Raw genomic sequence first — 14713 nt, forward strand, 5'->3', positions numbered from 1 at the left:
AATCATAGAACTGCAAAAACAGAAGGGACTCAAGGTCCTGAGCTGCCACAGGAAACTGCGCAATAAGGACAGTCAGCTTAGATGCTCAGGGACTCAGCCTGGCCCACTGAGGAGCTGGGGACCTCTACCAGACCTCCTGCAACCATAATCTTTCCACTAACCCTGTGTTGTTGTTTAGTCGTGTCCGACTCTTCGTGACCCCCTGGACCAGAGCACACCAGGCACTCCTACACCCCTGTAGGATAGGCCAATTTTCATGTGACTGATGGAAAGGACTGAGGTTGAGAGAATACTGCCTTGTCTATCAATACCTTCAGCATGTCAGTTTGCATTTTTTGGTGAAGAAAGTATTGATCTATTCGGTGAAGAAAGTATTGATCTTATTCTAATTGATTCAAGATCAAGGGAGTTCTGGAAGCTTCTCTGTGTGATACAAGCTGGAAGTTTCTAGCTGACAAGCAAGCTTCTATTCCAGGGGTCAGCAAATCTTTTCAGCAGGGGGCCGGTCCACTGTCCCTCAGACCTTGTGGGGGGGGGGCAGACTATATTTTGAAAAAGAAAGAAAGAATTCCTATGCCCCACAAATAACCCAGAGATGCATTTTAAATAAAAGGACACATTCTACTCATGTAAAAACACGCTGATTCCTGGACCGTCCATAGGACGGATTGAGAAGGTGATTGGGCCGCATCCGGCCCCCGGCCTTAGGTTGCCTACCCATGTTCTATTCTGCCTAGAAAGAGGAAGAAAATTTCTGATGTTTAGGTTATTCCTTCAGAGAAGCTGAACAGCTGGTTTAAACTGGTTCTGTTATCTCTTTCACTCAAGGTCCTGCTTGAGGCCAGAAGGTGCCTGGTTTCACTTTATCTCTCTTTTCTTCTGGTGTGATGTTCTGTATATAGTATGCTTAGTGTTAATGTTTTAGTCTTATTATAAGTTATTGTAAGTTTAAGTTAAGTCTGCTGCAGCTGGATTTCCCATGGACAGTGCCAATCCTGAATGTGTTGGATTTGTGACCATTATGCTCATCTGCCTTCGGCAGCAGCAAAACTCTGCTGGATGAAACACAATTGCCCCCGGTATATATTTTTGGGAATCAAAACTGCAATGTGTTTAAAATTTTACTCTGTTAACTATATATTGAAAGCTGCTCTGGATCAATATGAGTAGAATTCTTGACTACAACAGTTCTCAAAACATGTGGTGCTTAATTCCTTATTAAAAATGTAAATCCATAGGAAAGTTTGAATTAAAAATTCCATGAAAAACATGTTCCAACACAATGCCCCATTTCAAACAACAAGGTATAAGAACAGGGAAACTAACCAGGTTTCCCAGAAGTTCTCTGAAATTGAAAGGTTTTGGCCATCTTTTCAAAAGATACATGTGAGCACCCCAAATTACAATCTGAAAGGCCCTTTGGTCTTTGACTTACCTCAGAATGACAAGGCACCCAAAGTGTAGCCTCATCAGATGTGCTGATATTTATACACTAGTGGCTGTGCTCCGGCTTGCTCCATTTACACCCCTCCATGCCATTCCCATTAATCACCTAGAGTCCCCCCCCACCACATGCAATGACTAAGCACACAAAGCACTATCACCTTTGCCCCCTATTTCCTACTTCCTCCGTCCTCCTTTTTTTCAAACTCTTCCTTGCACACAGATCTCCCTTATTTCCATGCCTTCTCCACGCAGCCTCTTTTGCACAAACACACATACAGCACACTTATACAAGCTACTGTATTTTCAAGATGAATAGATTTTTAAGAGCAAGCCTGTCAATTAACCTATTCAGTTGAAGCAGATCAAGTTCAGTCAAGTTCAGTCACTTGTTAATCAACTATCTCTAATTACTACACTGAATCTGGAACTTCATGTGGAAGACAACACATGGTACCAGGAGTGAAAAACCAGATTGTATGAAGGTACTATGGAATATTTGAAGCGAACAAAACAGACCTGTGGCGTTTGCCCTCCTAGGTGACAACATGCTGGGTCCTAAGGAAAGGGTTAAATGAGTGTGAAGCGATTGGCAAGTGGGAACCCAGGGGGAGGAGTTAGAGTTCGTGTTGTTAAGGAGTCAGTCGGGTGTTAGAGAAGAGAGAGGGAGGATAAGTCGGTGGGATGGGATAGTTTGATGTGAGAGAGTGAGAGAATCTGTTACGAGGAGTCAGATAGACAGTTGGGAGAATCAGTTAGAAGTTATTAGGAAGGTATAGGCCAGTAAAGAAACTGACAAGAAAATTATCTGAAACCATAAACTTGTTCATGCTTATAAAATAAACTTGCTTATTTGGTTTAATGTTAACAACTGTCTGTACTCCGTGTGTACCCAAGAGAAACCGGTTGGTGGCAGCGGAGAAGCAATCACAGTGGTGGCCCAGGGATCAATAGACCGTCAAACGTCCGGGAACCCTGTGTGATCGCCACAAGACCTTTCCCCAGTTCCCTTCTCCGGATCATCATCATCATGATTTATTAATTAGATTAGTATACCGCCCTTCATCCGAAGATCTCAAGGCAGTAAACAGCTCAGAAATACAGAACAGCACCACAGACCTTGTTTGAAACTGCTGTGCACACAACCCTGTTCCCTTTACTCACGCCTCTGCCATTGTTTAAAATCACCACTTTGCTGCTCTTTGTTTCCTTTATTCAAATCTCCGCTTGATTCAAACCGTTATTGTTGTTTTATTCTGCCATTTTAAACATGCCTTCTCTTTTACTCCCCTCTCCCATGCAGACTTAATGCAAATCCAGGATTGTGACGAGGGACCACAAATACAGTGGTACCTCGGGTTAAGAACTTAATTCGTTCTGGAGGTTCGTTCTTAACCTGAAACTGTTCTTAACCTGAAGCACCGCTTTCGCTAATGGGGCCTCCGGCTGCTGCTGCGCCGCCACACGATTTCTGTTCTCATCCTGAAGAAAAGTTCTTAACCCGAGGTACTATTTCTGGGTTAGCGGAGTCTGTAAGCCGAAGCGTCTGTAACCCGAGGTACCACTGTACTACAACCTGGACTGCATGATGGCAGCCTTACATTTTTATGTATATAGGAAGATAACTTGCTATGCGGAAGAACGTGCCATGGAGCAGGCCTTTTAGGGTGAGAGTGTGTGAGCAACCACCTCAGAAAGCAATATAGTTTACCTTCCAGTTGTTTTCAGTTTGCTTCATAAATGACAGCCCACTCTTCAGATCCGTCTTCATTTCGTTCACATGAGCTATGGTGTGGACAGACCATGCATCTGTTTGGTTGATAGCTAAAGCCTAACAAAAGGTTAAGAGGAAAAAATTGTACTTGTTAGCTAATGTGCTCTGTTGCTAGAAAAGCATAAATAACACTTTGCTTGGTTTCCTCTTGGCTGAGTAACATGGTGGAAAGGTCATTCCAGCTGCAACTGAAGAATATTAGACCAGTACATCACAACGAGGAGCAGGTGAAAAGGATTCTAGAATGTTTCTGGAAGAGTCCGTTGACACCTATGAGGAAGTCACTTAAACTGAGTACATCAGAATAGCAAAACGAGGTTGCGTGAGATAAGGAAATGAAAATATTGTCTGCAATATCTCCCAAGCTGTGCCTTTTCCTGGCAGTATAAACTGGGGAAGCCAGGAAATCTCAAAAGAGGCCAAAAAACTATTCCTTTTAGCTCTTGATGGGCCAGACTGGCATAACTACTAGAACTACTAGGGCGATTCATAAAAAAACTTTTTTTAAAAAAATGCCTGCTCCAAAGGTCTTATCTTACTACACTAGGGATTACATAGCTGTATCTGAAATTTCATGCATATCACTTAATACCTTGATCCTGCTGCACTGAATTGAAATTTCAGCCTTCACGACATAGGGAAATGGCCAAATAAACAGCTATTTTTGTGGAGGAGGGTCAAGATATTAACTGATATGCATGAAATTTCAGATATAGCTATACAATCCCTAGTGTAGTAAGATAAGATCTTTGGAGCAGGCATTTTTAAAAAAAGTTTTTTATGAACCGCCCTAATAACCACCCAGTTTACCACCAATTACCTCTCTCACTCACCTACACAAAAATAACTTGAACACCCCATATTTCAGCCTTTTTATTTTTTACCTCATAGGCAAGCTTCTCAGCACGATCAAAGAAATTGGTTTCCATCAGTCCAAAGGAGTACATGCCTTTTAAGTAGCTAAACAGAAAAGGTAAAAACTGACAGTCAATATGAGATTACTTAATAGCACCTTGATAAATACCTTAAAATAAAAAAGAGAATTTTACTTGATGAAACTACATTAAGAACTAGCATTTGGAACAGGTTCTCACTAGAAATTAGTACATTCAGGGAATCGACACTTTATTCTTAAGACATGAGAGCATGTGTCCAAATTTCACTTCAGTCTGTAAAGCGTGTCAGCTCCATCCCTCCTCTGGTCCCGGTTCCTCAGAGCCCCAGGTGGTCTCTTGTTCTCAGAGGACCCTTGAGGGAGTCCCTTACTTGGTCGCATCCTTTTATCACAGGACAGTACTCTGTTTGGTTCTTTATATAGTTTATTTTCCTGACAGTCTTTCCTCTCTTCTCTGACGTTAACAGCCACAGACCCTTCCATATGCCTTCTCCCCTCATATCTGTCTCCTTGCTCTCCTGGGTTCCTCGTCTCTTCTCATGGTCCTCCTCTTCCCTGCTGGAACCTGGGCTGGATGCTGACACTGGCCTTTAAAGAGCTGCTGGGTGCTCTCCACTTCCTTAGGATGAATGGCATTTGCATGTAGGTCCTTCTCCAGTCCCAAGGCCTCCGTGTTGCATCCGACTGGCCAAGGAGCTGCATGGAGACTGACAATGCCTGCCAGGCACCTTACACACAAGCCTTCTATTCTCTCAGCCTCAGATCCTCTTTCTAGAATCTTCCCCTCCATTTCTGAAGTTCAAAGGCAAGTGCCAACCATTATGTAGGCAAACAGCACCAACCACACACAAGAGGGAGGGAGGTATGAGTAAGGCTCAGGGAACTGTTTGTATTTGTGTTTACCTCAAACAACAACCACTTTAGGCGGGAAACAGCTCAATGAGGAAAGGATTATGTGGGATCAGAATGCAGATTAAGAGTTGTCAGGTGGAGTTTACAAAACCATGGGGGATGGAATTGTTTACCATGGAGGAAGATGCAGCTGACTGATGGGAACAGTGAATGGGAGCCCTCCAGTTTGTCACAGGTCTCACTTGCTTAAGAATATTAGTACTGGGGGGGGGGGGGGGACAGTTATTCTGAAAATTGAGCTTCTTAATATGAATCTTTCTCTAAAATCCAGATGTGTTGATTTACATGTACTTTTAGATTGTACACTTGTAGACTGATCTGGACACCTTTTTTGGCTGAAGAGTAGGGTAAACATGTTTTAAAATAATAAACAAATAAGTTGGACTGCAAGATCTGATAATATTTCTTATCTGAGGTTCTTGAATTTGAGCATGCAGTAGAATCAGAGAGTGCAGCAGAAGCAAAATGATCTTACCTACTAAGAGGAATGTCTGGTGTCCAATAAGGATAGACTCGAGCAATGGAGTCTCTCATCTGGGTTTGATGTCCCAAGTAGAAATAAGTGTCATGTGCAAATTTGAGGGCTAACAGGTCAGTTGGGTGATTCTGCAGGATTTGATCCCAGGTATCACAAGCTTTTGGGAGCTGCCTACACAGGGGGAAAACCCAAGGCATATAAATATCCTTCAAGGTGTATAAATATCCATTCACTTAGTCAGTGCCTATTTTGCGCAGATAACCAGGAAGAAATGCTGCAATAAATAATGTATCCCCCCGCCCTTTTAGCCAACAGATTATAACCTTGTTTGGACAAGAGGGTTATTAAAAGTTGTTTGCACCACTGGTAACTTTTGTGGGTTTGTGTGCAAGACTTTTTCATACTATAGACCCGTATTCTTATATTTAAAGATGTACAATGCTGCTAAAATAATGTGAATGAGATCTCCCATATTTAATTACTGATTACTTGTGACTTTCTTTTTTGAAGTACTATTTGCTTACTCAAGCCTGCACAGCTTATGACCCAGGCCACTAACCACCTAGGGCAGCCTGCCAGGTGCTAGGCGGGGGGGGGGGGGAGTTGCCAGCAGGCTCCTGTGGGTGGCTGGAGGGCTGTGTATGTCCTTGTGGGACACAAGTAGCACAGGTATGACTTAATTTTAAGAGCTATAAGTTCAAAGAAGTAGCCCAAAGGAACTGTTTCTAATCCTTCTGTGTCTGAAGGGAGCAACTAAAACTATTGGCACTAAGTGTTGAGAGCTACCGTTTGTGGAAGAGATTCCATACAATTAACAACAATAAGCTAGAAGCAGGTTAGACCCTTGAAAATATATTTTTTGTTTAAGAACTCAATTTGAAACATCATCTGTTATTTTACTCATTATATAGGGCTACCAAATAGCATTATAACATTATGCCTTATGGACAATGAGGAAAGGAAGTTATTACAAGAAAAGACGGCCTTAGTCTTTGTGAAAAAAGTTAAGTATCTGGGGGTCAATTTGTCGGTGAAAACCTTGAATCTATATAAAGATAACTATGAGAAATTATGGAATGAAATTAAGAGAGATTTGGAGATTTGGTCGAGTTTGAAATTGTCATTAATGGGCAGGATATCTGTAGTTAAGATGAATGTATTGCCAAATATGTTGTTTCTGTTTCAAGCCCTACCAATTATTGATAATGTGAAGTGTTTCAAAGAATGGCAAAAAGCACTATCTAGATTTATCTGGCAGGGGAAAAAACCCAGAATCAAATATAAATTACTAACGGACTTGAAAGAAAGAGAAAGAGAAAATAGATTTGAAAATCTATTTTGAAGGAGCAGCTTTTTGCTGGATTAAGGAATGAATACAACTAGAGGACACTGATGTTTTAGATTTGGAGGGATTTGACAATGTGTTTGGATGGCATGCATATCTATGGTATGACAAGGTAAAGGCCCATAATGGCTTTTAAAAATCATGTGATTAGAAAATATCTATATAATGTTTGGATTAAATACAAAGATCTTCCAGAAAGGAAAACTCCCAGATGGCTTTCGCCAACGGAGGCAAAGGCCCAGAAAAAGTCAAATATGGAATCCAAGTGGTTGAGATATTCAGATTTGTTATTGGAAGATAATGAAGGATTTAAATTAAAACCATTTGACTGAATTAAAGATAAAATAAATTGGTTACATTATCACCAGATTAATGAATTGTACAAAATAGATAAGAAAAATGGTTTTGCTTTGGAAAAAACTAAATTGGAAACGAAGCTGTTAAAAATTTGTCTAACATGTATAATTTATTGTTAGAGTGGCATACAAAGGATGAACAAGTTAAATCCGTGATGATAGATTAGGCAAGAGATGTGGGACATAACATAATGTTTGAAGATTGGGAAAGGTTGTGGAGGAAAGGGGTCACGTTCACTGCATGTACAATGTTAAAGGAAAATATAATGAAAATGATGTATAGATGGTACTTGACTCCTGTAAAGTTAGCAAAGATTTGCCCAAAAAAGACGCTAGACTGTTTTTGTATGCCACAACTGCAGCTTGAAATTTATTAGCCAAAAATTGGAAAACACAAGAAATACCAACAGTGGAGGAATGGCAGATGAAGATGGACTTTTCGGAGCTAGCCGACCTGACCGGAAGAATCAGTGACCAGAAGGAGGAGGAACATCAGGAAGAATGGAAGAAATTTAAAGACTATTTATCGAAATATGCTAAGATAAATTTAATAGAAATACTTGCAAAATAAAAGATAGGCTAAGGACTTAAATATGTGAAATTATAAAACAATATGTTTAAAGTGAAGATGAAAAGAGACAAAGATGTTAAGGAGTAAGTAAATTTTATGAGAAACTGTCTTGGAAAAGCATTGCAATGATATATAATGAAATTCAGTCAAGGGAATTTGAGGAAGTCATTTAACTATGATATTAATATTGGACTAAGTTCAGTTTTTATTTGTGTTTGTTTGTTTAAAAATGTGGAAAATTAATTAAAAAATTGAAATATATATATATATATATATAACATTATGCCTTAGGTCCAAGGATAGATGTTGCAAAGCTATTGTTTGGCAACGGAAAAAAAGCAAAATCAGAAATGTTTTAAAGGAAAGTAGGGAGGGCAGGTCCCAGGGCTTTTTTTCAGCCAGAACTCACCAGAACTCAGTTCCGGCACCTCTCAGGTGGGCGCCAATGTCATTGCAAGAGAATGAGGGAGGTGTTCATGGTGAGTTCCAGCACCTCCTTTTCTAGAAAAATAGCACTGGCAGGTACACCAAATCAAGTTTTTTACAACAGACATTGCCCCTGAGAAAATGAAAATAAACTGCTTGTTCTGCAGATTTTGAGAGCTAGTTTTTACAGAAAAGGCGAAAAAGCTTTCCAACTTCACTGCCTCAAAACCGAGGACTTACCCATTAGCAAAGAGCTCCAATGCAGAAACGTGTAACTTCTCTCGTTCAGTCAATGGCTGAGCCTGTGACAGTGCCACCATTTTCTTTATTGCACCATCTAGTTTTCTGTCAAGTCGAGGGGAACTCCCAGTACCAATCAGAACCAAACCATTAGCAATCACATGACCCATTACTGCAGATAAAGTCAGAAGGAAAAACTTTATGGAAAAGATTATATCAGTGGACAAAACCTGCAGTCCTTTACCTAATTTCATGGAGATTAGGAGGAGCCTGGAAGGAGAGGAGTGGGGACAAGGTCAAAACTGATGGAGTGATGGAATGAGAAAGGGTGGCAAGCCCTCTGGAAATTATTAATTCAGACTTATTACAGGAGTGATCTGTGTGTCCACTGGCATCTCCTTGGTGGGCAGGGAGAGAAAGGGGTGGCAGAAAGAGGGAGAGAGGAAGAAAGCGAGAAGGGAGCGCTCCCAGTTGCTTTGAGCTCAGGTATGCAGCCCTCAAAAGATTGCCCAAGAAAATGGGGCCCTCAACAAATAAAAGCTATAGTCATCTTTTAGTTATATAATAGGTTGTTCCTCAAACATATTTCTTTATTTTCTCAACTATACAGACAGCCTGATTGTAATGAACCTCTATGTGGTTTACAAAGAATAAAAACAAAACATTAAAAATATCCATAACAGACTGTTAAAACAGGTATTTAAATAAAAAAGATAGTTCAAATCAACAAGAGGTTTAAAAGATGTGTTTTAACCTCAACTTTTACATATGTGGATAGGCTTGCATAAACAGAAATGTTTTAGACAGGTTCCAAAAAGAGTAAAGTAAGGGAACCTGCCTGATGTCAAGACAGAGAAGCAGGCCAGGTAAAAAAAAAAGTTCTATCCATTTACCTCCAAGAATCACATCCAAAGTATTTTTCACCATATATTTGAACCCATGAAGACTAGAAACATTAGCCTTTCTTTTTTTAAAAGAAAAACAAAACTTAAGATCCAACTATGGTGAGAAACTGGCCAATCTAGATTCAAATCATGGCATACAATGCAAGTTTATTTTAAAGTAACCATATATAGTGTTAAGAGACGTTTTTCTGTTCAGATGAAATGACAAATCTCAGGTAACTAAAAGCAGAATGCATAAGTTTCTGAAGGAGAGAGGATGGGTAGGCAGGTGAGCCCAGGGGCCAGAGTGGGTCTGAGTTCAACCATTATGGTCCCAAAGAAAATAAGCATTGCACCTCCCTCCCTCCCTCCCTCCCTCCCTCCCTCTCCCCTCCGACCTCTCTCTCACACACACTTTTTTGGCCAATTCTTCACATTTTCTACAAGGAAACAACATTAGGGCACACCAAGTCGTTTTGTTACTTACAAAAATTAGGGTCAGCTGCCTGTAGTTTTGAGAAAGTTCCTTCAAGGCCCCCTAAACTATTATCATTTTTCCAGGTCACATACTGTAACAAATACAAACAATACACTGGTTAAGAATTCAAGAAGAGATAAGTTTCTTTTCATCATCTCATGCAAGCGAATCTTACATTAAGCAGAAAACAAATTTAATATATTTCTGCTTCTGGCTCATGTGGCAATCCATGGGAATATTCTTAAGGTGATTTTCTTAGTTCCATTAATACAGTGTACAGAATTCAGAACTACCAACCAACTTTAATTCTGGTATTCCAGTCTCTGGGACAGATAAGTCCAATTATTCCTGAGTTGAGTTCATGATTCCGGGAACTAAGAAACTACTGGGGGTGGGGTGGGGGGCTGAGCACTGCATTTCCCTGCAAAGCAAGAAGAGCAAAAAGATTGTTCCTGACTTGACTGCAGCATGTCCTGTTGCTGCACATGGAAGCTTTGCTGCTTCAATTGTTTTAACTCTTTTTAATGTGTGTGGTGGATGTGTTGTTGTTTGTTTTTATTGAATGAGAGGAGATCTCGTGTTGGGGAGAGCAGGGAGGTCCCCCAATTGCAGTGGTTCAGGGTAGGGGGTCGTATGGTGTGGGAGGTGGTGCAGGCTGGGTGAGGGGCAAATGGTACAGGCAGTTATTAGTATTATTACATTTGTTGGTATCCTGCCTTTTTCCTAGACTCAAGGCAGCTTACAGATAAAATAGAAACGGCTAAAAATGTAGATTTATGTTGGGGGTGGGCAAATGTCAATGACTCCTCTTGTTTTATTTAAGTATGTTTACCCTACATTTTCAAATAAGGTGCTTAGCATACATACAGAAGAAAAGACAAAGTTAAGTGACTGTGCCACGTGCCAGCTCCTCCTCCAACCTGGGGAATGGTGGTTGTCCTATCAGCCAACCCTTGGGTCTCTTGATGAATGCCAGGCTGGCTCGGAGTAAGACCTCCCTCACCCATGACCCGAGTGTGGATGAGGAAGCCCATCTGGTCTGCATCACTGAGCCTGGACGGGTGAACAGAGCAGAGTTGATCTCACCCAGCTGTCCCCACCTGGGTACTTAGGGCAGCAGCATCAGGACAGATTTGAGTGTTGGGGAGGAGGAGATACTGTGGTCCAGAGATTTTTCTCTCCCTCTCTCTCCAGGCTGTTTGTACACTTGGTGGGAAATCTAGAGTGTGTGTTCCTGGCACTGGACAACCAGGACAGAAAAGGGGATTCTGCTGGTTTACCACCTGCCTCGCTGCCAAGCTGACAGAGATGGTTTTAAAGGCAGTGTTGAGTGTTATGTACTGAAGTTCTCACCCTGGGCCAGCAGGGGGATACCGTAGATAGTTTTCACTCAGGTCCACATATGCAAATAAGGGATTGAAAGTGACGTTCAGTGATTGGATAGTTACAGAAAATGATTACTGTTGCGTTCTAGTGGACCTCTATATAAGCAGGCTGGCTGAACAGTTCAGTTCTGTTCTGGCCTGTGAATAAACAAGAGCTGTTTGAAGAATCGCACTCCCAGACTGCTGGTTTTGGGGGACTTTCAACAGCCATACTGAAGCAACTGTCTCTGGGGTGGCTTAGGACTTCATGGCTGCCACAACCATCATTGGTGCATTGCATGTGGCAGGCCACACACTGAACCTTGATTTCTCAACCGGTCAGGAACGTTTTTATACCCGAAGGAGCGTCTCCACCCCCATTGTCCATTCCGTACACTGAAGTCCAGTGCTGAGGGCCTTCTGGCGGTTCCCTCACTGCGAGAAGTGAGGTTACAGGGAAACAGGCAGAGGGCCTTCTCAGTAGTGGCACCCTCCCATGAGATGTCAAGGAAATAAACAACTGCCTGACTTTTAGATAACATCTGAAGGCAGCCCAGTTCAGAGAAGTTTTTAATGTTTGATGTTTTATTGTGTTTTTAATATTCTATTGGGAGCCGCCCAGAGTGGCTGGGGAAGCCCAGCCAGATGGGAGGGGTATAAATAAATTATACCATTAGAATAAATATTGTTTTTATGTGCCATAATCTCTTCTTCATTCTTACCTGAGTCAGGGCAGCATCATACATTTTACAGGCCTCATTACTTGTGGTTGAAAGAACAAGTCCCGCATCCTGCCAGGCCTGGAAGGCATAAGGCACTGCTTATTTTATCTCTGATGTAGAAATATTAACATTCTGGAAACTCTTAAGTCATAACAGAAAAACACTTAAAAAATTTTACACACACATACTTAAATTTTATATACTACTTGAGTGTAGTAAAATCTCAAAGCAGTTTAATAAATACATGAATTGTTAACTGTCCTCTTCAGATGAAGAGTGGTATTGAAATTTAATAAATAAAAAAATAATTTAGAGCATTTGTGCCCTTGCTCTTCAGCCAAAAAGAGGCTCCCAGAGAAACTTGAATGCAATCAATTAAAACAAGACCGCTTCGTCCTGCAGGCTTACAATCCCACAAGCGCTGCAGCCAAGGGGAAAGGGACAGGGAGGGAGGAGGAAAGAAGCAAACTCAGGCACCAGCTGGCAGAGAAAGGGCCCAGGGGCAAGAGGCAGAAGATGGGGCTGGGCTGGAAGAAGCCCTGCCCACCATCACGCCCAGCAAAGCAATGCTGACTTAGGAGTTGAAGAACATTAACCGTATTAAGGTTCAACAGTGCATTCTCCCACAGAGCCTCTAAAATCTCTCTTCTGCTATTACAGTGTCATCATGAGAAGGAAATGTGTAAGTGAGCATTTCGGTCAATGTATAACCGGATGACAAGAGAACCTTTGAGCTTTGAGCCTCAAGAGAAAATGCCCTTACATAGTTCATGCAATTATCCTGTTGTCTCTGCAGGTTTGAGGAAGAAATTATGACCAAACACAAAGACATTTTATGTCCACGGACTTTTACCAGTGTTTAATTTTCCAGTATGTTGTGTTTTATCTCTGCCTTTTTAGTTAGTAGCTGCATTGTAAAACCTTTATGTTTCTGAACGTAGATTATACAATTTACAAAGATTCAAAATCAACTGCATTGAGCAGATTAAGGCTGCGATCCTGGCCCCATTTCCCTGGGAGTAAGCACCGTTGAATTCAACAGGACTTGCTTCTGAGTCGCATCAAATAAAGCATTTTCAAAGGGCTGCTGCTAAAAGTTTTCCATTTCCACGCGCCCTCCGCCCGCCCTTTCTCTCGAGTAAGCGCAGCGGGACCCTGGCCACCAAGTCGCGCTGCCAGCGCTGCAGGCCAAGCCAACCTTCTCCGTTTCCCCGGTCTCTCTCCGCGCCTTCGCCCCCCATTGCTCACCCCGGAACCGAAATGAGGGTGGGAGCCGGCCGCGCGACTCACCTTGCAGTCGCGGAGATGCGCCATGTTCCCGCTTCGCTCTCCGCCCCGAATCCGGAAAGGGCGTCGGAAAAGAACCTGGAAACCAGAAGCCAACACGGAGTAGCGAAAGGCGAGGTTGCGGCGCCCCCTCGCGACTCCCTCTCGAAAGCGGGGCTTTGCCGGAGGAACGAGCTGGCGCTGGCCGGACCCTGGTGCGGCGGGGCGTCGTCGTGAGAGCCCCGCGTCCTCCGGGCGCTCCAGCCGCGCCTGGGCTGCCCGCTGACGGGTTTTGCGTGGCTTGCGAGGATGCGCACTTTTTTATTTTTAGAGGAAGTGCATATTTTATTACCCGTGTCTTAAACGGAAAGCATTTAAATTTGGGCCACTTTAATTTCTTAAGTGTGCCGAGAATAATGTAAGTGCGCGCGTACTTGTTTCAAATGTGTGGCGCATACACGTGAACCTCTCAGGATTCTTGGGGCGGGTGGGGGCAAAGGAGCTCATGGCTTCCTCTCAGGCTTTGCTCTGATGGAAACAAGGACCTCATAAATGGTGTTAGGGAAGCTTCCTTTGTAGCAATGGCCTGCTATTCTGTCGCAAAGGCCTTCATCCTCTCCCTGACCCGTCTGGATTTCAAGGTCAGACCCCCATCGGAGTATGGGAAGGAATACAGTGGCCCATAACTTGGTGGCCTTTTGAGGGTGAAACTATGAAGCTGTGAGAATTGTGTAATGCCAGTGTGACTTGCTGCAAATGCATAACTGGGGGGTGGGGGTGGGGTTAGGCAATGTTAGGGTTTCAACATCCCAATGTATCATCAGCCAAACTACATGGTTTGGCTATAAACCACCTCGGCTCTCCCCACGGGAGCTGGGGCGCTTTCAGCCCAGCGCTTTGCAGGCCTGCCGCTCAGCTCCCCAGATGAGCCAGCCCATCTCTCTTTCCTTGGGGCTCCTTCCTTCGCCAGCATGGGGGCAGGTGAGCGACCTCCTTCTTCCCACTCGCCCCCCACGCGCTGAAGACGGAACAGGCGGCGCTAGCCAAGTGCACAGAACCTGACGTGTGACTGGGGGGCAAAGTCTGCAAGGCCCAGGGTGCAAAGCCACCCTATCTGTGGCTTGCAAAGTGGGGCTGCCTGAGGCTGCTGGCCAGCAAGCAGGAGCGGGGTGGGGGCTCTTTCAGCTGGGGAGCAGGAGTGAGTCTTTTGGTGCTGTGCACACCAGCTGACTGGAATGTCATTGCAGCCACACCAGCCTGGCCAGCTGGAGACATTAGGCACTGACCTGGCACCTGGACACCTCCATTTTCTCACAAAGGACTGGCACCCAGCTAATTTTGAACGCTGCCTGAGAGTTGCTGGAACTGAGTTCTGGCATATTCCAGCTGAAAAAAGCCCTGTTTACATCTGTCCTGTTATGTACTGAGTTGAATAGGATCCAAAATGTAGCAGTCTGATTGGTCCTAGAACAATAGGATCCAAAATGCAGCAGTCTGATCAGTCCTAGAACAATAGGATTCAGAATGCAGCAGTCTGATTGGTCCTAGAACAATGCAGC

At 43.1% G+C, this 14713-nt stretch overlaps 1 protein-coding gene and 1 long non-coding RNA gene across 10 annotated transcripts in view; one reads left to right on the forward strand and one right to left on the reverse strand.

The window, feature by feature from the left end:
* Positions 1-14713, forward strand: part of LOC310844659 — a 153743-nt gene that overhangs the window by 86280 nt on the left and 52750 nt on the right. The gene's annotated exons all lie outside the window — the stretch shown is intronic.
* TTC38 (tetratricopeptide repeat domain 38) overlaps positions 1-14713 on the reverse strand; it is a 72848-nt gene that overhangs the window by 12923 nt on the left and 45212 nt on the right. For 3 of the 9 annotated variants that reach the window (XM_083738792.1, XM_083738793.1, XM_083738794.1), the window contains 6 exons: positions 11889-11966; positions 9812-9893; positions 8441-8612; positions 5500-5673; positions 4102-4177; positions 3155-3274 (listed from right to left, as the gene is read on the reverse strand). In XM_083738792.1, the coding sequence (XP_083594918.1) occupies positions 3155-3274; positions 4102-4177; positions 5500-5673; positions 8441-8612; positions 9812-9893; positions 11889-11966 (702 nt within the window). Of the gene's footprint in view, positions 1-3154; positions 3275-4101; positions 4178-5499; positions 5674-8440; positions 8613-9811; positions 9894-11888; positions 12030-13178; positions 13707-14713 lie in introns of those variants that run through there. The other 6 variants (XR_014564196.1, XM_083738795.1, XR_014564197.1 and 3 more) reach the window with 4 other exon arrangements.

The sequence above is a fragment of the Podarcis gaigeae genome, assembly GCF_964106915.1.
Source record: "Podarcis gaigeae genome assembly, chromosome: 5".
NCBI classification, from domain to species: Eukaryota; Metazoa; Chordata; class Lepidosauria; order Squamata; family Lacertidae; genus Podarcis; species Podarcis gaigeae.